Source organism: Orbicella franksi, chromosome 4, assembly GCF_964199315.1.
Source record: "Orbicella franksi chromosome 4, jaOrbFran1.1, whole genome shotgun sequence".
NCBI lineage: Eukaryota > Metazoa > Cnidaria > Anthozoa > Scleractinia > Merulinidae > Orbicella > Orbicella franksi.
Genome location: NC_138148.1, coordinates 6269801 through 6292577, shown reverse-complemented (window position 1 = coordinate 6292577; position 22777 = coordinate 6269801). Strand labels below are relative to the sequence as shown.

Genomic DNA, 22777 nt, shown 5'->3' with positions numbered 1-22777 from the left:
TCAGGGCCATCTCAAGAAGGTAGATGTTTCCAGGTTTCTGGTAGTTTCAAACGAAGCAACAAAAGAGCTCAACTCTGTCGCTGTGAATAAACATAGTCAAAATACGTCCCGCTCCACAAAACAGTGAATGAATGAACGTCTTACGAAGCTGGTGTTAGTTCCGCCATCTTGGAAATATCTTGAAACAAATGGCGCCGCAAGAACTTGACAAGGTCCTGAGTATTGAGTCCTTCGCCGAGGTCACAAAAAGAAACGGAGATGATAACGAGCTGGACTCCCTTAAAATCATGCCATTAAACGGTATGAAAGAAAAAAAACGTACCATCCACTGGGCATCGTGCACTCGAGGGAGTTTCACAACTCAAAAGAAATCCATCGCAGAATTACGCAGGATGCACCTTCAAATTCCTTCTCCAAAGACAATGAAAAGTCTCAGCCTCAACCACAGAAGAAAGAAAGACCTTCCATCATTGATTCAACCGACGAGAATTGAACTTTTATACCTGAAAGCAGACTATTTTCGTTCTGACTTCAAAACCGCTTGTTTCTTTGTCATGCTCGGATGAGTTTTCGTCACATGACATCGTTTTGCATACTAAATGAGACGTAAAGGCGTTTCCGGTTCCGCTTTTTTTTTAACAAACCGGCTACTGGAACAATACACCAAAAGTCTAAAAATTAAGGCGATAAAATTGTGCGATTTCAAAATGGATCTAATAAAGTGGCAATTGAACTTCATGTCGTGCAATTTTGATCTGAAATCATACTTGTGATTTCAAATCGAACTCGCGCTGCGCGCTCGTTCGATTTTGAAATCACGCGTATGATTTCAGACCAAATTGCACTCCACTCAGTTCAATTACCATTATTAATTCCCCTTCAAAACTCTGATAATATCTTCTATAGATTCTGTCGCTACGGCATCAGACTTCATGTGAAATACGACTTTTTAAAATGCTTCAATAAGACTCCTTTGTCATTTTTGCCTCTGCAAGCCTGGAAGATGTTACACGTCAGTCGTTATTTACCTTGGGTCACGCCAGAGATACGCCATCTGACAGCTCTGAGATACAAAATTCTCTTAAAAGCCAAACAAACAAACAACGATGGTCTTTGGTCTAATTATCACCGGTTAAGGAACAAGGTCATCCATGAAATCCGGTTTGCTAAGAGAGTATACTACATAGATTTTTTTGGTGAGATAAAAGATTGCAAGTCATAGTGGATGATAGTTAAGGCCGCTGCTTATGGTCAAGCGTCACAACCAACCAATACTGGGAATCAGGAGACCAGATGGGAAATTAGAAACTTCTGATCATGGGATAGCGCAAGTTCTTCATTTACATTTCTCCACTGTAGGGGAAGAGTTGTCAAGTGACCTCCCGCTTGCAGCCAAGAGCACCGTTGTACCCATGTCACCCGTGTAATGCCTCACGCGGGTATTACTGACAGTCTGAAACAACTGAAGTCTGCTAAGGCCTGTGGTCGTCTCGTACCAAAACTACTTAAACACGCAAGCAAAACGCTGATTCCATCATTGCAAGAGAAGATCATTGTTATCTCTCTATTCTAAAAGTGCTGTGTGTGATTCTGTTCCTGCTTCGTAGAAGTCTGCCATAAATTTTACCTCTTTTTCTCGAGGGTAGGAACGTAACATATTGGAAACAGGAGTGTTATCAGATCTGTCAAGTTTAAGCTGGTTGGCTAGCTGTTGGGTAGGTTTAGGGGTATGGGTAGGGGAAAGGATTATGAGTAAAAGTTCACTTTTTTTTTCAGATATTCTTACCATTCTTTATTAGTATGACTGTTTTTGAGTCCGCAGTTTTGTAGGTTTGTTTAATCATAATTTCGAAGATGATGGATTTAACATGCTTCTGTATGAAAACACTTATGGAGGTGCAATACATGCTTATATAATAATTTACGTTTTATTGTCACGGTGTTAGTGTTCTGAAAGTTACAACGTGTTCGAAAGCCTTAAAATCCCAACCACGGTCTCAAAAAACTCTGAAAAAACAGGTTCGGGGAGGATAATTAAAACTTAAAATAGTAAGGTTTAAAAACTGCTGAAAGTTTTTGATGCCATTGAGTTTTAATTAAATGCGATAAAAACTCTAACAATGGCAAAGGATTATTATTTTGTTGTAGGGTCAGAGTGAATTAGGACCGTTTGAGTGCATATTTAATATATTATTTTGCTTATCAATGTACCAAGTTTCTATGCGAGTTTATTCTCACTGCACCGGGATGTAACCCATGGCTTTGATGTGTTTTTTTACATTGTCAGGGCCTGCAATAGCAGTTTTTCCACTGGTGTTGGTGTCATCAGGATACCCTCCTGTGCCAAACCCGAAACAAAAAAACAAACAAACAAACAAAAGGAAACAAAACAAAAAAAATAAATAAATAAAAAAAATAACACAACCTACTGACACAGTACTAAGATCAATCTGTCGAAATCATTTTAGTTTCTAGTTTGCAATTTTCTGTTTTTCTATCTTCTACAGGTCAGTCAAAAGTTTCTATGTCAGTTTCTTCTCACTGCACTAAGATGTAACCCATGGCTTTGATGCTTTTGTCTCCATTGTCAGGACGTAAAGAGGCAGTGTTTCCACAGGTGTTGGAGTCATCAGGATGCCCTCCTGTACCAAACCCGATTCTTGAGTTGCAACTGGCACAATCATTTTGTTGGTTGCCAAGAATACCAATTCGTGCTTTGGAATTAGAGGCTCTGGAACCAACAGCATTGAACCCTTCTTTGTTACAGTAGAGCTGCAAGGAGGCCTGTGAGCCAATCAGTGACTTCCACGTGTTACGACCCAGTGAGGTTTTGTGGTATTGCCCGTCAGCTATCAGTGAGTACAGAGAGTTGGCCTGCTTGTTGATGACGATGAAGTTAATTTGATTGCCGACCCTTATACCAAGACAGATCTTGGAGAAAGATGTGTTCCAGTAGGTCGGTAACTTGGTCTCTTGTGAGTCGAACCCAGTCTCCCCTCCAGGAAGTTTGTATTCAATTTTGTCACTCCAGTACTCTGAGTCATAATGAAATGTGCTCTGAGGAGAAATAGAAGAAAATAAACTTCCCAAAACCTGTTTCTATTAAATGGAATTTACCAGACTAGAGATAACTTAAACAGTTTATACATGTGATGCATGGCTTAAAAGCGGTTGACGAAACAACTGAATATTGTGGATTGAGTTTTGAAAGCCTTGGCTTACAGTTATAATATACCTTGCTGCCGTCAATCTTCATGACAGGTGTCCATCCTCCATCTCCACATCCAAAATCTCCCATGTGACAGAAAACAGAAACTGGTTTTGAGTCAACGTGGAGCGTAACCAGCTGACTCACCCTCGAGCTGTCAAATACAAAAATGTCTCTCAACAGGCTGCCTTTAAATCGGCAATCTTCTGTGATTAGGCTTAAGTAATTTGCGCTTTTGATTTTTAGACTGTAAAGGTCACAGGAAATCAAATAGTTACACAAATACTCTTGGCTCTAAGATCCAAGAGTGTGCCCTTTTGTTTCAGCTTACGACCTTTTTTAAAGCGAGAAAATGTATTCTACTTATTAAATAATTAACTATCTCTTAGAGTCCCATCCCTCAATGTTCAAGTTTTTTTTTTGTCTGTAGTGGATCCATTTCCAGCCGTTTTCGTAGTCCTGTTGTGAGCCTTCCTCCATGGTGTGGGTGCGGCCTTCCTTGCGTGCTTTGAACACTTTTCCTGAAAGGTAGCTAACAGTTTAATGACTTACTTGTGTAGTTCATAGAATTCCTTGCATGTTTTTGGGGGACCTACAGTAGAAGAATTAGAAAACAAAACAACTGACTGAAAAGTATTTTAATTAACAAACAGGTTTGTTTGCCGGTTTTTCTTCGTCCATCCTTAATTAACTAATCATGGGTCTTCTAGGATACACGCATAGTGACCACTGCATCGTTTTAACTTTTCAAGCAAATTAATAAGATGAGAAGGAGCTGGAGTTTGTGCAATCGGTGTTCACATCAGAAACATAATTCTATGGGAAAGGACAATATATTTTGGAAAACTGAAAACTCATAAGATCTTCCCCTGTGTGTTAAATGGATTAATTAATTTATCTATTGTATTATTTCATTAATTATTTCAATTTACCTTTAAGACAGTTTGTTCCTGTGAATCCAGGGCGACAGATACAGCGATATCCTTTGCTAGTAAATCCAGCTTGACAGGTTCCATTGTTCAAACATGGGCTGCTGCTACAGGGATTCTGTTAGGAGAAAAAGTCGAGATATCTTCTATTAGACTGATTTTCAAAGTGCATGAGAAGGTTCTGGTCTCTGAAGCAGGTTGCAAAAAGTTTTAAATAGACAATGAACGTCTACCGCGCACAGCAAATACCAAATTGGAAGGAGTTCAAAGAAGTAAGGTAACCTTAGAATACTGGGATTTTAACTAGCAAACTTTTATTTTAGAAATTTGTATTGTGGGCTTTCTTTCAGTTGACTGTAATTAATCGGGAGTATTTTGTATGACATTACCTCGATAGCAAGATAGGTAAAAGCCGGTTTAATTACAAGAGAATTTGCAAACTGTTTTTCATCTGTAGCGTCGTTCAACTCGCACTTGTGTTTTCCACCCTTCAATGGTCCTAAATTGATGGACACACAATTGGGCTCCATATAGCACATCAAGCGACAACTTCCTTCACTGGGCACCTCTTCACTCTTGATCACGTGGTTCTTCATTGCCTTGTTTGCAACTGGTTCCTTGAATATAATGTCGCGACATTCATCGTCTAAAAAAGAATTAAAGAAATTAAAAATTAAGTTTTAAACATTAATTGCAAACAAAACAGGACGGTCTTTCTAAGTGCAATATTTTCTGAGGAAAGACTGCGTATCTGAATTCCGTTGAACATTTAATTGTTGTTTTTTTTAATTACATTTTTCCCTTTATTTCGCCATATATATTGCTTACATATACTGCATGATTTACTTTCTAAATTTTTATTATGCCGATATTCATATACAATACTGTTCTTCGTTTGAATTATTTGACATATAACATCAAGGGTAGTAATCGATTTTTGACTGTTGTCATCATTTGAGATTCTGGAAGAGGTGATGATGCAAAAAGTTTCTCTAGAGCATATTTATAGTTGGCCTACAAAAGCAATTCGACAGGAAAAGCCTAGTCAACGCTGCACTTTCATGCAGACAAATTCAGGCTCCGTAAAACCATCTATTCCGAAAATCCAGCAAACAAAGTAGGAGAGTATGTGTACCAGAGCAACCACAACATATTGAGGAAATGATTCCAAGTGAAATACAAATGATGTAAAGGTTGATTGCAAATTTATGCTTAAACTGAATCTCCAGTGAAGAAGCCATCATCTTCTGGATAATAAATTGAGAGTCTCAGGGATTTTCAGTAAGTTTCTGCCTTTAATTTGACAGCAGATGGTCTTGTGTTTAAGCTTAGTAATGTCATAGTCTAATGGGTGGTTTTCATATATTGACAGTATTGAATGAAGTGGTTGGTTGCTAAGATGCTGTAGCGGGTGGCAATGAAAATTAGCTAAGTGTCAACTTAAAGAACGGGACAAAAAACGTAGACAAAAAAACGGCCCTGGCACAACAGCCGAAAAATAAATTATGCTATAACTATTTACACCATGGCAATTAACAAGTGTAAAACAGCGACTGTCTTCACGCTCCTCAATTTATCAAGAACTTCTTGAATACTCTTGAAGAGACGAGCCTTTCCTCTCGAAGCGCCCTTCCTGTTTGTCAATACTTTAGACAAACGAACAAGCAGTGCTTCATGTTTATTTCTATCTTTCAGATTATCTTTCTTGCCTTTGAACCTCTTTGAAACAAATCCCACATTAGCCATTAACTCTCACAAGCTCTGCATGTAGATATCACGATTACAGGGATCAGACACCACTATATGAAATACGACTTCAGTTGATATAAATCCTCCTCGTCTTAACTTCTGTGAGCGAGGATCTTCTCGTTTTTGTTGTTCTTAGTCATAATTGACATAATGTTCTCGCCTGAATTTTCTCTTCCTTTGCAAGTCTTGAATAAGTCATATTCATCCCAATAATTCTGTCTAATATCAGTCAGGAAAAAGGTCGAATGGTTTTGCTATCTCTAATTTTCACCGATTGTCGAATCGGTATGAGAAAATGGTGCCAAAAAGGCTTATTTTCCATCTAATTTTGTTTTTTCCTACTACCATTAAATTGAAAGGGTTTGCTCCAAAAACATTAACATTCCTTACAACGTGCGGGGGGGGGGGGGGGGGGGGTGGCATAGGCCAAGTGATAAGCCCGTACGAGTTGTCATCAGAGCCGCTAAATTACGACCTGTTGGGTTGGGTGAGTACTTGGACGAGTGACGGAGTTGGTAATGGAATGGGAAATAAAAATTAAAATGTACCCACCCCCTTTAGAGTAGGAGCAAGAGCTGTAATGAAGTAAGAGTAATATATGAAATCAAGCGGCTGTTTTGTCACTGTTTGACAGCCATTTTGACAATTTATTTATGGTTTTTCTTCTCGCTCATGACAGAAGGGTTACGTGAATAAAATGCCGTGATTGCAATAATTTCGCCTCACCAGGGAACACAGTTATGTTCTAAGTAGTGAATATATGTCAAATTAAAAATATTTTAGCTTTTACGCTCTAAACAATGTTTATCATTGAAAGCTACATCCAAAATGCTTTCAAGACAATTTTTTAAACTCTGTTTTGGTGTCCTTGTCACTGCACCAGAATGTAACCAAGGGCTTTGAGGTGTTTGTCTCCATTATCTGATGAGTGCCTAGCGACGTTTCCACACGTGTTGATATCATCAGGATACCCTCCTGTTCCGAATCTGATTCTGGAATCACAAGAATTGCAGTCGTTTTCATTATTTCCACGATGCGGATTCTTGCCTTATCAAGAGCAACGTTAAATCCTTCCTTGTTGCAGCTCCGCTTTAAGGAGGCCTGAGATATAATCAGCATCTTCCACATGTTGCAGCCGAGAAAGGTGGCGCGGTATTGCCCGTCAGCGATCAGTGAGGACAGAGAGTTGCCTTGCTTATTGATGACAATGAAGTTAATCTGTTGGCCGATCTTCATACCAAGACAGATCTTGGTGAAGGATGTGTTCCGGTAGGTCGGTAACTTGGTCTCTTGTGCATCAAACCCAGTCTCCCCTCCGGGAAGGTTGTATTCGCTTTTAACGCTCCAGTACCCTGAGTCATAATGGTGTTCTGAAAAGAAAAATAGCGTATTTCTTTATTTATGGACAAGAAACAAACTCTTGTCGGAAAGCGAATGACCAGTACAGGCTCTTTACCATATGATCACCACCTGGGGTGATCACTCGCCCCCCACCAATGTGGCCCAGGACGATTCTGGCCCAGTGTCTTATGTGGGTTGAGGTCGTTGTTTGTTCTGGCCTCACTTCAAGGGTTTTTCTCCGAGTTTTCCGGTTTTCCTCCCTCCACAAAAAAAAAAACAAACAAACAAACAATTCCAAATTATAATTCCACCGGGATAGAGCACCCGCATAAAAACCACTTAAGAAGGTTGTGGCATCCTATCTAAATATTATATTTAATTAATCAGTCAATCAATCAATCAACAAACCAACCAAGAAACCAACCAACCAATGCCAAAACAATCAGTCAATCAGTCAATCAATCAATCAATTAAGCAAGCAGTCAATTAATCAATCAATCAGTTTATTTATTTATTCATTTCCTAATTTATCTATTCAATCGTTTATTTATTTATCTATTTATTTACGAAGTTGTTTTTACGAGAAGAATAACAAAACAGCGCAACAATCAATAAAAAAACAACAAAACGTATTATTGATTAGTTAATATTCATGCAATGTTCCCCACCTTAATGGAAAAGTGATGTGAACTCTTGTTTCCTTCATACTCTGTGGAGTTTCTGTATTTATCAGGAGACAGCAGCTCCCACCAAAGTTCTCCGTTAGCTCCTTTGAAGGCGGCCATGTTCACAGAAAGGCACGAAGGACTGCTGAGGCATTCAAAGGTGCAATCGAATATGTCGTACACGGTGAATGTTCAAACTTGAGACACATTCAGATAATGGAACTCGTCTTTTACAAATGTATGTTATCGGACACTTTGTAAAGTTGAGTAGGTATCCTCAGGATGGGGCAAAATGTTTGACTTTGTGTAGGAAGAATGGAATGTCAGACTCCAAGACTAAATGACAAATTTATCGACTGCAGTATTCGCTATTTTAAATTGACCAAACACCTCGGGACTCATCAGTTGTTGTGTTCGATATGAAAGAACGAAACAACGTAACACTTGCTGGCGTTTGTGATTTCACAATAAACCAAAACCTAGCCCTTTTCAGTATGGGAGCAATTCTCCAACGACAAATAAGTTTCTTTCGATCTTTGCTATTAAGAGCAATTTGATGCTCTTTATCCCTAAAACAACGAAACAAAAACACTTGTGCAATCCTGAAAGTAAAAAAATTAAGGCATATTTCACTTAGTACCACCAGCAGGAATTTTTATTTACAAAGGGTTAATGGCGCAAACAGCCTAAATATCACGAACGATTTTTATGATTTTGGCTTCACGCTAAACCGGGATTTAGTGTTGGAGCAAGATGTCTCATCCTTTGTCGTCACTGAAGCAACGTTAAGACTGTTAACACGATGCATAACGCTAGACACGAATTGCCTCAAAATGTTGTAACTCCACGTCGCACAAAAAGAATTCGATTCATCGGGGCTCAAATTCTTTGTGACGGTTATTCGTGCTGTGCTCTTTCAATATTCCGAACTTATGTTTTTGTATCTCCATGAGAAACAGCATCGCTTATGCTACAGCTACTGAGCAAATTTTGTAAACAAAGATTCTCCTATTCCGTTCTCATCGAAAAGTCCTATGTTGACGAAGAAAAATGAAAACAGCGACATCAGCAAAGATTCGCCTATACAAATATAATTTGCTGAAATTAACCACCTACACGTTAATTTGGTTCCTTTTGCCATTGAGTATAAGTAATTTTTTTGAGTGCGAGTGCAATTAACATTTTAAATTGCAGGTGAATTTTAGAATTCTCTCGAAATTGCACGAACCTTTATCCGGGAACAACTTAAAGGAATTTTCAAATACCACGAGGAGTGTAAATGCCTAATTGTGTCAGCGTTCTCTCAATTACTCTTCCATTATATAAAAGAGAATTTTTACTATATAAAAGAGAAAATTACGAACGCGCGAGTATCAATTTTTCCTGCAGTGCGATAACGATAAATTGTCCATCTCCCCTACGATCACAGTGAAGTTATCTTTTTTTTTTTTTTTTTTTCTTCGCATGGCTTTTAGGATCGGGGAAGAAAATTTCTTAGATGAAATATCATTGAGCTATAAATCAAGCGAACCAACAAAAATACGTTCCTAAACAGCCTTGATAGTGAACTTCTTCGATCAAAGTTAGACTCTTGCGAGAAAAAAAAAAGCAGGATATAATAATAAAAAGCATGCATTTTTATATATTGGAAAATGAGTCAGAAAATAACAAGACTGAGCTCACCTTTAGCACAGGTTGCCTCTTGCACGAGAACAGACGAAACCAACAGAACGGCGAAGATCAAAACATAAAGCATAGTGTCAGGTACCGAAGGCTAAATATGCTATAGTAAATCCCAATGCGACGCTCACGGCTTTTCTTTTCCCTCACAAAAAAGAAAATGAAAGCTTTGAAGTCACTATTTGGCTTGTTTGGAACCCATGGTTTTATATTTCCGTTTTGTATTTGTAGCCAATCAGATAAGCTGTTATAAATGGGCTGGGTTGATTCTCCGTTAAACTGCAGCGCCAGCATTCTTCTCTGTTACTGACAGTAAACAGAAAGTTGCCTTTCGGAAAACGGGTAACGAATGTTTTCTCCTTTTTTTTTTTTTTTTTTTGAAAAAGCTAAAATTCCTGCTAGCGCCTTTGTTTTGTTTTGTTTTGTTTTTTTTTTCGAGAAATATATTAAACACAGTCATAACTTATGATGAAAATAAACTGGAAAGAATAACGCTTCAAATATCATGCTTAAGGCAACAAACCAGTAAAGAGAAAAGAGAGGAATTCAAAATCCCTGCTGGCCTCTTTTTTCGACAAATTTTACATTCAGTCATTATCTTTTGATGAAAATAAACCAGAGAGAACAAATTCCTCCAACCAGTGCCATGGTTAAGGTAAAGAGAGTTTGTGTTTTGATATTGGGGTTTGAATCTTCAGTTCATATTTTAATGAGTCATTTTTCTCGTTTTCCTGTTTATACGATTTTTAGTTAAGATGTTTAGTAAACATTTCACTTAAATATAGCGTAGGTAGCAGGTGCATTAGTGGTGAACCACTGCGAATTAAATTATTCAATAATTTATTGGGATATTGATGTCTTGACTGTAGTCCTACAGCTTATTATGGCAACATATCTAAATATGGAAAACTAGTGTTCGTGGTAATTAAGGTATTTGAAATTAACACAACTTAAAGCGAATTAAATAAAAGCGAAATTTTAAGATTCCCGTTAATTTTCTAAAGCGTCAATTTCCTGTAGTGTTTTTATTAATCAGGAGATGGTGCTCCAAATAGGCCTTATTCACGATAACCGCCATGTTTGTTTTTACATTTTAATGCAAATCAGGCAGGTGATTTCTTAAGGGGCAAACAAGCCAAAATCAACAAATTTCAGCTGGTTTTTTATCATGTCGGATAATTTTTTTCGTGTTCATGATTTGGTTTTAGTATTAGAGTGAATATATTCCAAGTTTTACGGAATTTCGGCACTTTTATAAAAAGAAAACGGCTCGAGAAGTTAATAAGTCAAGTTATCAATAAACTTTTTCAAACTTAAATTAATAATAAAATCGTTATCCTAGAACTTGGCTGCCAAATGTGATTTTGGAGCAGATACTTGACCATTTAGCCGAGCCGATTTTCAGAAAAATGGGAACCATTTAAATGTTTGCCCCTTGACGGACAACGTGGCTAATTAGCGTTGTAATAAGAAAACTATCCTGGCGGCTATCGTGAGTATGGGTTATTAATCATGTGTACATTATTAGACTTCATTTGATATGGAACATATGCATTTGGTTGTAATATTCAATTTAATGTTGCTTAAAAAAAATTGACGGCCGTAGCGAGTTTATGACGCGGCACTAATAACCTTGCTGGTTCTTTTCATTTCATATTAAATAACAGTTGCCCTAATTAACCTAAGAAACAGAAAAAGAGAAGGATTCTGGTAGTTGTACAGTAGTCAAATGACGCCATCATGCAGATCGCCTATTGTTAGAATATGAACCATCAGTACTCACAACATTGAACTCTTCTTTGTAACAGTTGATCTGTAAGGAGGCCGGGGACAATTTTAACGAGGGTAAAAACTAGTTTATGCTCTAAACTATATTTACAGTTTATGTTTTTAAGTCTCATTCCATGCGACTTCAGAACGTTTATTATATATATCTTACTAGATGTTTTGGTGTGTGGTATCGCTGCATATTTTTATGAGTTGTGGCGTATTTTGACTCAGTGCAGAATAAGCAACTATCCACAAATGATTTAGCCGTTTTTGACTTAGATGCAGTGGTGATCATATGCGTAGAAAGATGGTCACAGATTCCTGGTATTCGACCAATAATAGGTTGACAATAGGCGATGTACATCGGACGTTGTGTAAACAGAAGCAAACTTTACTGCTTTATGTGCGACGAATGGTGAGATAAACACGTCAAATCGGCTTTTTGGACCTGCCTTTTACAGCAAATCAGGTTAGAACATTTCGAAATTATCAGTTCTGTGTCTATTTCAGCTTAATATATGTCAAGTCATGCGGCGCATGCTAAAATATACGTTTAATCCGCAAAGTGAAATTTGACGACGGATGGTCAAATATTTGCATTTTTAACGTACTTTGGAAAGCTCTCGCGTCGCTCCCAATCATTTGCCCAAAGAAATTTTTACAGTAATCGGTAGACCATCCTTTTGCAATTCAACCACCAGAAGCTTAATCCATTTGAAGGTTTCGCACATGGTGAAAACAGGAGCCATAATCGGGGACGGAGACCGTAAGTCTCGGGATTCGCGCGCACCTATGATATGGGACAATTTTTCTATTTTTAGAACAAATTGCGCCATCCTGACGTCATATATCCGTGCGGATTCACGCACATGTCAGGGGCTCTCGCGTGGATGTTGTCACGTTGCGTGATCAAATGATGAGAGTTAGAGATTCTCTTTTCACAGCGATGGCAGGGAATAAGGCAGGGAATACGAACCAGGGCGCTTATATGTAGTTTAATGCTCTGAGCTAACGGAAAAGGTGGGTTTTTCAGGGTCGAAAACAAGACTTCAATCTCGCGCTGGGAATGAATAATAAGATCTGCTCGCGCTAGTTGTAAGCTCACGCTTATGCTTAAGAATATTGCAAGAAAACTCTCTACTCTGGTATCGAGTTAATTTGTGAGTTTTTCAGACAATGTTTAATCATAACCAAAACCTGTTTTGATGGTTTCTTATTGTCTCTGCTTGTTTGGTGAGTTTGCAAAGGTTTTTGAAAGGAAAGTCTGACGCGTACAATTAGTTCATTTGCATAGTGCAGCTCGTGCACTTTCAAGTCCGAGTCGGTGTTTTCAATTGTCAACAAATCTTGACGAAGATTTCTTTCGTTATCTTTTGTGTTGAGATGCTGCAACAAATTTCACGAATGCAAAAGAGGCTACTAACATCATGTGTGTTTCTTCAACATAAGCATAGTGAAGTTTTACACTGCGAAAATGAAAATAGACAAGGAGTTTTTACAACTCGATCAACAAAATCGAAATCGTTATTCCAAGTTGATTAAAGAAAGCGTCATCGTAACTTTGCTGATTGTTTCTGCTTTATTCACATATTTTCAGCTTAGCTTTTAATATGTTCTCAAATATTTATCAATCTTAAACATATTTAAAAACTATAGAGTTATTGTTTGAGTTCGATGTACGCTTTCACACGAAAGTGCGGCGGAAGTACAATTTGTCATGTTTACTGACTGTACAAAACACGCATCGGCGGGCGCTCTCATTCATCGACAACAGAGAATTTACTGGATTTTTACACGAATAAAACTGAGCAGTATCTACGGACGTAAAGTTATTAAGCCTCGATGAAACATCAAGCGTTGCTTACAATTCAAGCTGAACTCAAACTAGCAATTATTTTGTTTTACTTTTCGGTCGCGATAGACTGACAAGCGTGTGGCAAGAGGAGCTATGAAACTATGAAGTCCTGAAGCTCTGCTATATCTAAATATATCCAGCTAGTTTTTTGCTGTGTAATGGAAAAGCTGTTAATCTTCAACATATGTGAACTTTAAAGTGGAGTAATGTACAGCTCATGTAAAAGAAGCATCAGTCGGAACACAACTTGGTCAGCGATATATATAAGCTTACAGCGGAACATACCTAAATTCGACACTGTCTTACTTCACTCAAACTGGAGCAGCTTACGACGAAAATACTTAAGCAAAACTCCAACTGAAGTAAACGCGTTGAGTTGTGGGGCAAAAACATGAAACATTTCGGGAATTTCGGACGCCATTTCCCCCGCGCGACATCCGCAAAAATCCTCGCAGCATGCACGCGCGTGTAACGCAGGTGATGGCGCAATTTGTTCTAAAAATAGAATTATTGTCCCATATCATGGGGACAACCCCAATACTTGAAATGGCGCGCGCTTACGGTCTCCGTCCCCGATTATGGCTCCTGGTGAAAATCAATTATATGGACGAAGTGCTTTTAAGTGAATGAAATACGTGTCTTCGAAATTTAATTATTTTGTACCCAAAAAGACAACGCAACATTCCCTAAAATCAACCCAATACACATTTAAACATTGCACAAAAATATTTGAGTGTTTTAAAGACAGAAAAATGGTGTGGTTTTGCATGCGAGGCTCTCAAACTTGTTTAATAAAATGGGCGTCAAAGAACGATTTTAACGGAATTTGGTAATTTGCATATTTCTTTGAAATAAAAGGATATTTTGCCAAAAAAAAACTATCCAGTAGTTTTTGTCATAGCGTAACCTATCTACCATAAAAATATGAGCGAAATCGAATTTTCGACCCTTGCCGCGAAATTAGGAATTTGTCTGATTTTTACAGGCAGGCACTCTTAATACGCTACGTGTGGACGGGAAAATTTTTGAATCCAGAAAGAAAAAGTTGCGGATTAAAAAATATCCGGATACGTGTGGACGGGGCCTGAGATGACAATCCGGTGCTGAGTTATTGTCTGAAAAAACCAGGCACGTTGTGAAAGAAGGGGATCAGCAAAATTATTCCATACTAACATCATAGACAGGTTAGGTGGACAAATGAATAAAGTTACTATAGTTTGCACTTCAAGTGCTTTGGTATAGGAGATACAGGTTCCAATCTCCATCACCCCCTCAGGTCTCAGTTTTTCCGGTAAATTTGACCCAAATTTGACAGCCAGCAAAAACTGTAAAATTAAGCGAACTAATCTCGTGTTTTGTACCTGATCTAAATGGACATAGAACTTTTTGTTAAAACACGGAGATTTGAGAAATAAGAACAAGTCAGTGTACACCTAGTTTTGCCTATAAAGGCCTATATTTGGAGTAAAGCCTATTATGCCTGTATTTGGAATACCTAAAATCATCGGGATCTTTCCATGAAAGTATAACGGGGTTTTACCAAAGGTAAATATCTTTATATTTGTGTTATCCCATGATATATCAAGGATTCATTAATCTTAAAACGTTAAATTGTACCTCTTTTCTCGTGAATGGGATCGCAACATATTGGAAGCAGGGCAAAGTGTTTTCATCAGGTATGTTAAGTAGAAGCTGGTTGGGGTGAGATTGGGTAGGGGTTCTGAGTAGATGAAGGTGTAGGGATAAGAGTACAAGTTACTGTTTTCCAGTTGGAGGTTACTTAATCATAAATTCGAAGATAATGGATTTATCACGCATCTGTACAATTTGAGACGTCATAGTTCAATTCTATAGAAAAATTCACTGCCTGACGAGTGAATTCCACGTTAAATTTCACGCGAAAAACCGATATTGCACGAATCGCTAAGCGATGAGCGCGATATCGGTTTTTCAAGTGAATTTAACGTGGAATTCACTCGTCAGGCAGTGAATTTTTCTTGAATCACATAGCTTAAGCTAACAAATCACTGGGCGAAACTAAACGTTTTGTTTTTTTGTGGGCAGCGCCAGTGCGCAAACAATGGAAACCCTTTCAAAGTCAGTTGTCAAGATCTAGCGAATAGGAAACAATATATATATTTTTAGAATGAAAACCACTTTTATTTCAAACTCGTGGAGAAAGCAGTGCCTCACATTTTACAATCTTCAGCAAAAAAACTGAAAGTACAAAATGCGGAGTTATTTAAGACAAAGAGTTTATGAGAAAATTCTTTCATTCAATGAATATCTTGGATTTCCCTGCTACCACACAAATTGGCAATATGTGGCGCTGACAATCAACAACTGAAATGCTCAAGCGAAATGAAAATTTCAAGCGTTCCGGTGTTAAAACAAGATCTACAAAAAACCAGTAAGTGCTTTACAGTTATAAAAATAAAATTGCATTCAAAGTATAAGGATTAAGACTTGAATATCTGAGTAAACTCTTACGAAAAATAGCTCAAAAAAGCTTAAAAGTCACCATTTTAACTGTTTTTCTTTCATTGCAGAGAGTTGCTTGTTGGTGTCATGTTGGACAGAAAGTTTATGGAAATATTTACTGGAGAATTATTAAAAGTTACTCCAGTGAACATTCGGCCAACTGCCCCTGCCATCAGGTAACTAGAACTACTTGCACTGCTGTCACGGTTACTAGTAGCTGCTGTGTTGCTTGGCGGGGCTGAGCTGTGGAGAACAATTGCAATCTCCCGTAAAGATGACTTGAATCGCTGTTGGTAGTTGTCGTGTTGGGTTGAAACCGGCCAACATATACGACATTCGCCGCTGTTTTTCCAGAGGATTATGGCTATAGCTGGATATGGATTCCGGATTGGCGTCAGTCAGCTGTGAGATCTCCAGTGGGTCGAAATCATCACGGAGCGCTTGGATGACTATTTTGCGACCACTCGAATTTGTGAATTTGCCGTCCAGGGAGGCAATGGACGCAATACCCTGCATTTGCTTTGCCAATGTATTTCTACCAACTGGAACCATCTTGAACCAGACATTAGATTTTGGGCTGTCTACTAACATTCTACCTCAAATTCTACCTGAATTTCAGGTAGAAATTTCCAGGAACGTTATCACCCTTCGGACAATGGCCAACGTACTCGATAAATGCTCTGTGTGGATCTCACTCTCCACCATCTGTCCTCCAAATGTTGGCGGTTCTTGGTTTGTCGCTCTGTGTATTTGATGTACTGCTCTGTCACGGTGAAATCACTTAGTTGACAGTCATGCTGTTCTTTAAATCCTCACATTCCCAAGTGCGTGACATTGTTCCACCATACCAGATGGAGAAGAGAGCGGGGATTTTGAAGGCCGATTACACCTGACGACCACATCTTTTCAATATCGTTTGTTTCAATTGCTTGAGCGGCATTTGGTTTGTTGCCAAGACCTTTTTGCTTGAAATATTTTTTCTTCATGGATGGCATCGTTGAAACTTCTTCGAACTCAGTGGCCGAAGATTTTTCGAGGTCGAAGTTGTGTACTGCCAGTGGACATGGACGCTCCAGAGAGTACCTTCGTAAACCATTGTGCTAAATTTGTAATGTTCCTGGTTCATATTCTCTGCCTTTGTTTTCTTTTGTCGTCCGCCTTATTTCTAGAAAGAAGTGCTTGAGAAGCTGCGGTGCTTCTTGCTTTGAAATTGTATCGAGATTAATTTCTTTGCCATGTTGTTTTTCCTTGAACCAAGACTGCAAACGGCGTACGGATATACTTGTACTTTTTTTAATGTTTTCTAAAACCATATCGTCCTTAAAAAAATACCAATTCGTCATCTCTATAGGTTACAATGGTTTGGTTTTCCGGAATGGATGCTTGACTTTTTTCGGCATTAATACCTCTTTGGGTTTCTTTCGCGGCGCTTGATTGATTTTCCTCGGTAAGAACTTTTATTTTTTTGGCTTCCTTCCCTCGTCACTGCCATTTTGTTTTTTTTTTCTTCAATGCGTTTTCTCGTACTTTTGAGTGTAGTGGTTTCCTCAAATTTTCTAAAACTTTAAATTTCAATTCAAAACTTGGCAGACATTCATTTTCTGTAAATTTGTTCATTTCCAAGGTGTTTTTTTCGTAGGCAAAAAAAAAGCACGAGTTGCATTTTTGTTTTCACGAAAGCAACAATTTTTGCCCGCGACTCACGTCAGCAATATCCCTTCATGCACAAGTGCAATTCCACACTAAGTAACCTCTCTTCGATAGCCAATCAGACCACGAGTTTACCTTTAGCTATGCGATTCTATGTAAACACGTAAGGACGTGCCATGAATCCTTCAGTTAATAATTTGTGCTTTATTGTCATAACTTTAGTACGCTGAATGTTACAGGCGTGATCGATGACCTTAAGGTAAGCCCTCCCTCATCTCAAAAGACTTTGAGTAGGGCTAATTAAAACTGAAAATAGTAAGGTTTTACAAAAGTTTCAAGCTTTGTTATGTCTTTAGGTTTTAATTTTACGCCATGACAATTCTAAAGAGGGTAAAAGAACGGTTTGTCCAGACTACATTGACCTGTTGTATAAAATCACATTAGGGCCGTTTTCTTGAGTGTTTTTTTTTTTATCCCTTGTCACTGCACCAGGATATAACCCATGACTTTAATGTGTTTGTCTCCATTATCTGCCGAGTAACTTGCCTCGTTTCCACACGTGTTGTCGTCGTCATGTTTTCCTCCTGTTCCAAACCCGATTCGGGAATCACAGCGATCGCAGTCTTGTTCATTATTTCCAAGGATGCCGATTCTTGCTTTTGAATTGACATAAGTAGTACCCACAACATTGAACCCTTCATTGTTGCAGTTTAGCTGTAAGGAGGCCTGTGAACCAATCAGCGTCTTCCACTTGTAACGACCCAGTGAGGTGGCGCGGTATTTCCCGTCAGCGATCAGTGAGTATAGAGATTCGGCCTTCTTGTTGATGACAATGAACTTGATCTGTTGGTCGATCTTCATACCAAGACAGATCTTGGAAAAGGGTGTGTTCCAGTAGGTCGGTAACTTGGTCTCTTGTGAGTCAAACCCAGTCTCCCCTCCAGAAGGATTGTATTCATTTTTATCGCTCCAGTATCCCGAAGTATAATGAAAGGTTCTCTGCGGAAAATGCATAGAAGGAAATAAAACATTTCAAAACCCATTTATATTTTTAGTTTAATCCTCAATACTATAATCGTTTTCATTTATGCACTATTTGAAGGGGTTATTATTCGGGTGGTGATTTGAGCGAAAAAGATGGGGCTGTCTTACTCACTCGTCATTACCCGATATTTTCTGGAAGAAATTAGTATTCCCTGTGCCCCCCCCCCTCGAAAAGAAAAAAAACCTTTCCATATGCTGTTTTATTGTATCGAAAATACCAGACTTGAGAAAACTTAAACCGTTTTCAAATGTAATTCATGGCTTAAAGGGGTTAAACTGCAACAACTGAATATTCTGAATTGAGTTTTGAAAACTGTGGCCTCCACTTGTAATATACCTTGTTGCCGTCAATCTTCATGACCGGTGTCCATCCTCCATCTCCACATCCAAAATCTCCCATGTGACAGAGAACAGAAATTGGTTTTGAGTCAACGTGAAGCGTAACCAGCTGACTCCCGCTGGACCTGTTGAATAGAAAAATACCACTAATTAGAGGGTGACCGAAGTGATCTAAGATTGCCCAACTATTGGCGCAGTCGCTCTGGGTCAGGAAAAAACAAACAAACAAACAAAAAAACAGACAAAAACAAAGAAAACAACGTGATAGGCAAATTGGCCTGATCGTTGTTGGAGACCACAACCACATGGTACAAAAGTACATTTTTTACCTAGCAGGATTCGAGCTTACTACCTCCGAATTAGCTCGCCGTTGCCATACCGACTGGGCGACATGACCAGACGAAAGCAGATTGCTGGTATTGCAAGCCGGCGGTGTATTATCACGTAGTAATGAACTGATTGCGAACAGGCGAATGAGATATGTAGTGCCACGCGGCACTGCTATTAGAAGCTGGCCAGTACATACGTACAGAATTGACTCTAACATAATATAAAGTGTTGGAAAATAACCCGGGAACCTCGGTTAGCCCCTAGAAAGGATATTCGAAACTCTCCCTTTCCAGCTTGGCGGGTGGCGCTACATTTCATTCGCTGTTGTGCTCTGTTTTAAAAATGCCCCTCCTCCACCCACCAACTGATTAATGACTCACTCGTATGGGTCGTATAGTTCCTTGCAAGACTTTGCGAGAGCTGGAAGAAATAGGAAAGAAAAAAAATTAAGCCTCAGCGTATTCTGAAAAGAGCAGTTGACGCCATATACGTATTTCAAAGACGGTTAGCCTCTCCTTTTGGACCGTGCTGTATGAAAAACAAAATAACCGTTTGGAGAACATGAATTTACAAACAAAACTATTGAGCGAAAATGGATACTGAAACAGAAATTCAGAGGTCCAGTATCATTTGTTTGATTGAAAACGTCTTTAATCATCAATATTTTAGAAATTTTGGAGTCAGCTGTGGAAATTCACGAGCAAATGGAATTCATTAGAATTTTATGCGCCTTCATTTAAGGTAAAAAACGAGAAAGCAGCCAAAAATTAAACAAGCAAGCTAGAATAAATGGTTAAAATGAGGAAATGAGTGACAATAAAAATTTTAATATGCCACTTACTGCCAAACCTGAAGAAGTACCGAGGGGTTACCGAGGAGTAAATAAAAATTACAATGTTTATTAACCTAGGAAGCCACATCAGCCTTAGCTGGTTTTCATGTGGGTCCTCCATCCTGGTCGAATTGGAATTTGGAGATGCTGGTTTTTGTGGAGGAAGGAAAACCGGAAAACCCGGAGAAAAACCCTCGGAGCAAGGCGAAAACAACCAACAAACTCAACCCACATGTGGCACCAGGCCAGAGTCGAACTCGGACCACATTGGTGGGAGGCGAGCGCTTTCACCACTGCTCCTTCCCTGTTCCCTCGTTACCTCAGTGGTGTGGCAATGTGGTGACCAGAAGTCGAAGTTTGAATGTTCGACTGGTGTACACATCACTGTCATAATTCGATGGATAAGAATATATAATAAGCAATGGAAAACTAAAATCTCACAAACTCTTACTCCCTTGTTTTAACAAGATAAAATTATCACCTCACTTATTAACTAATCAACGATTAATTTTCAGTTTAACTTCATATTACCATCATGACAGTTTGTTCCTGTGAATCCAGGGCGACAGATACAACGAAATCCTTTACTGGTGAATCCAGCTTGACAGGTTCCATTGTTCAAACATGGGCTGCTACTACAGCGATTCTTAACAGAAAAAACAAAACAAAAAAAGAACCGACCTTTAATAGGAAAATTGCTCGTGTCCTTAGAATACCGGGAGTCTGTAAAACTCTTATTTCACACATTTCAATTGCGCAGTTTTTGGGTCATGTATGACATTACCTCGATAGCAAGATAGGTGAACGCTGGTTTATTTTGAAGGTGAGATGCAAACTGGTTATCATCTGTAGCGTTGTTCAACTCGCATATGTGTTTTCCTCCCTTCAATGGTCCTAAATTAATGGACACACAATTGGGCTCCATATAGCACATCAAGCGACAGCCCCCTTCGCTAGGCACCTCCGCACTTCTGATCACGTGGTTCCTCATTGCCTTGTTTGTAACTGGTTCCTTGAATATGATGTCGCGACATTCATCGTCTTAAGAAAGAATTAAAAAAACTAAAACTTATGCCTTAAAAATTAATTGCTTATAAAACAGGATGGTCTTTCTGGGTACAATATTTTCGGAGGAAATATTGCGCATCTGAATTTCCGTTGAGCATTTTATTGTTGTTTTTTTTTTAAATTAAATGTGTGCCTTTAATTCGCAATATATATATTGCTTTCATATACTGCATGATTTACTTTCTAAATTTTTATTATGCCGATATTCATATACAATTTTGCTCTTCGTTTGAATTATTTGAATTGTTGATCACTCGAATCTAATTCAATTGACATATAACATCAAGGGTGGTTATCGATTTTTCACTGTTGTCATCATTTGAGATTCTGGAAGAGGCGACAATGCAAAAAGTTTCACCAGAGCATATTTATGTTTTCCCTACGAAATCAATTCGACAGGAAAAGCCTAGTCAACGCTGTACTTTCATGCAGACAAATTCATGCTCCGTAAAACCATCTATTTCGAAAATCCAACCAAGACAATAAAAAACAAACTAGGAGAGTATGCTTACCAGAGCAACCGCAACATGTCGAGGAAATGATTCCAAGTGAAATACAAATGATGTAAAGGTTGATTGCAAATTTATGCTTAAACTGAATCTCCAGTGAAGAAGCCATCATCTTCTGAATGATAAATTAAGAGTCTCAGGGAGGTTCAGCAAGTTTCTACCTTTAATTTGACAGCAGATGTTCTTGTGTTTAAGCTTAGTAATGTCATAGTCTATTGGGTGGTTTTCATATATTGACAGTATTGAATAAAGTGGTTGGTTGCTAAGATCCTGTAGCGGGTGGCAATGAAAATTAGCTAAGTGTCAACTTAAAGAACAGGAATTTAGAAAGTTAAAATTGAAAAATGTCTAAGCACTAACTTCTTTTTAAAAATATAACCAAATTATTTTGGCTGGCTGATTACTGCATACAGGGCCGTAGCCAGAAAAAAAAAAGTATGACTGAGGCCATGTCCATGGTTTACTCTTCCTAGGTGTTAAGGTTGCTTATGACGACTACAAACAACAAAAACAGCCCTGGCACAGCCGAAAAAATAAATTATGCTATAATTGCTCAAACCATGGACAATTAACAAGTGTAAAACAGCGACTGTGTCTTCACGCCCCTCAATTCGTCAAGACCTTCTTGAATACTCTTGAAGAGACAAGCCTTTCTTCTCGAAGCGCCCTTCCTGTTGGGCAATACTCTGGACAAACGAACAAGCAGTGCTTCATGTTTACTTCTATCCTTCAGATTATCTTTCTTGCCTTTGAACCCCTTTGAAACAAATCCCACGTTAGCCATTAACTCTCACAAACCCTGCATGTAGATATCACGGTTGCAGGGACCAGACACCACTATGTGAAATACGACTTCAGTTAATATAAATCCTCCTCGTCGTAACCTCTGTGAGTGAGGAAATGCTGGTTTTTGTTGTTTTTAGTCATAATTGATATAATGTTCTCGCCAGGATTATGGCTCCTGGTTCTCGCTGAATTTTCTCTTCCGTTGCAAGTCTTGAATAAATCATATTCTTCGAAATAATTCTGTCTAATATCAGTCAGGAAAAAGGTCGAATGGGTTTTGCTATCTCTAATTTTCACCCGATCCTGTCGAATCGGTATGAGAAAATGGTGCCAAAAACGCTTGAGTGAGTGAATGAGTGAGTGAGTGAATGAGTGAGTGAGTGAGTGAGTGAGTGAGTGAGTAAGTAAGTAATTAACAACTTTATTTACAGAGGGTAACACATAACAGAAAATCCGTACTTGGTACTTGGGCGGGTGAGGGAGTTAGTTATGGAATGGAAAATAATTTTTTTTTTCTCTCAAGCATCTGAGCGGACCGGAA

At 38.6% G+C, this 22777-nt stretch overlaps 2 protein-coding genes and 1 pseudogene across 3 annotated transcripts in view; all 3 read right to left on the bottom strand.

Moving 5' to 3' along the window:
- Nucleotides 1-22777, bottom strand: part of LOC145484288 (uncharacterized) — a 73897-nt pseudogene that overhangs the window by 7489 nt on the left and 43631 nt on the right. The window lies entirely within an intron of this gene.
- LOC145484312 (uncharacterized) lies at nucleotides 1143-6174 on the bottom strand. Its single transcript, XM_081462951.1, has 6 exons — nucleotides 5273-6174; nucleotides 4527-4783; nucleotides 4150-4255; nucleotides 3761-3800; nucleotides 3236-3362; nucleotides 1143-3057 (listed from the first exon to the last, which is right to left on the bottom strand). Exons 1-6 carry the CDS (start codon nucleotides 5379-5381, stop codon nucleotides 2539-2541), a joined length of 1158 nt encoding a protein of 385 aa, XP_081319077.1. The 5' UTR covers nucleotides 5382-6174; the 3' UTR covers nucleotides 1143-2538.
- LOC145484322 (putative skeletal organic matrix protein 5) lies at nucleotides 17336-19741 on the bottom strand. The gene is made up of 2 exons (XM_081462959.1): nucleotides 18710-19741; nucleotides 17336-18327 (listed from the first exon to the last, which is right to left on the bottom strand). Exons 1-2 carry the CDS (start codon nucleotides 19031-19033, stop codon nucleotides 17809-17811), a joined length of 843 nt encoding a protein of 280 aa, XP_081319085.1. The 5' UTR covers nucleotides 19034-19741; the 3' UTR covers nucleotides 17336-17808.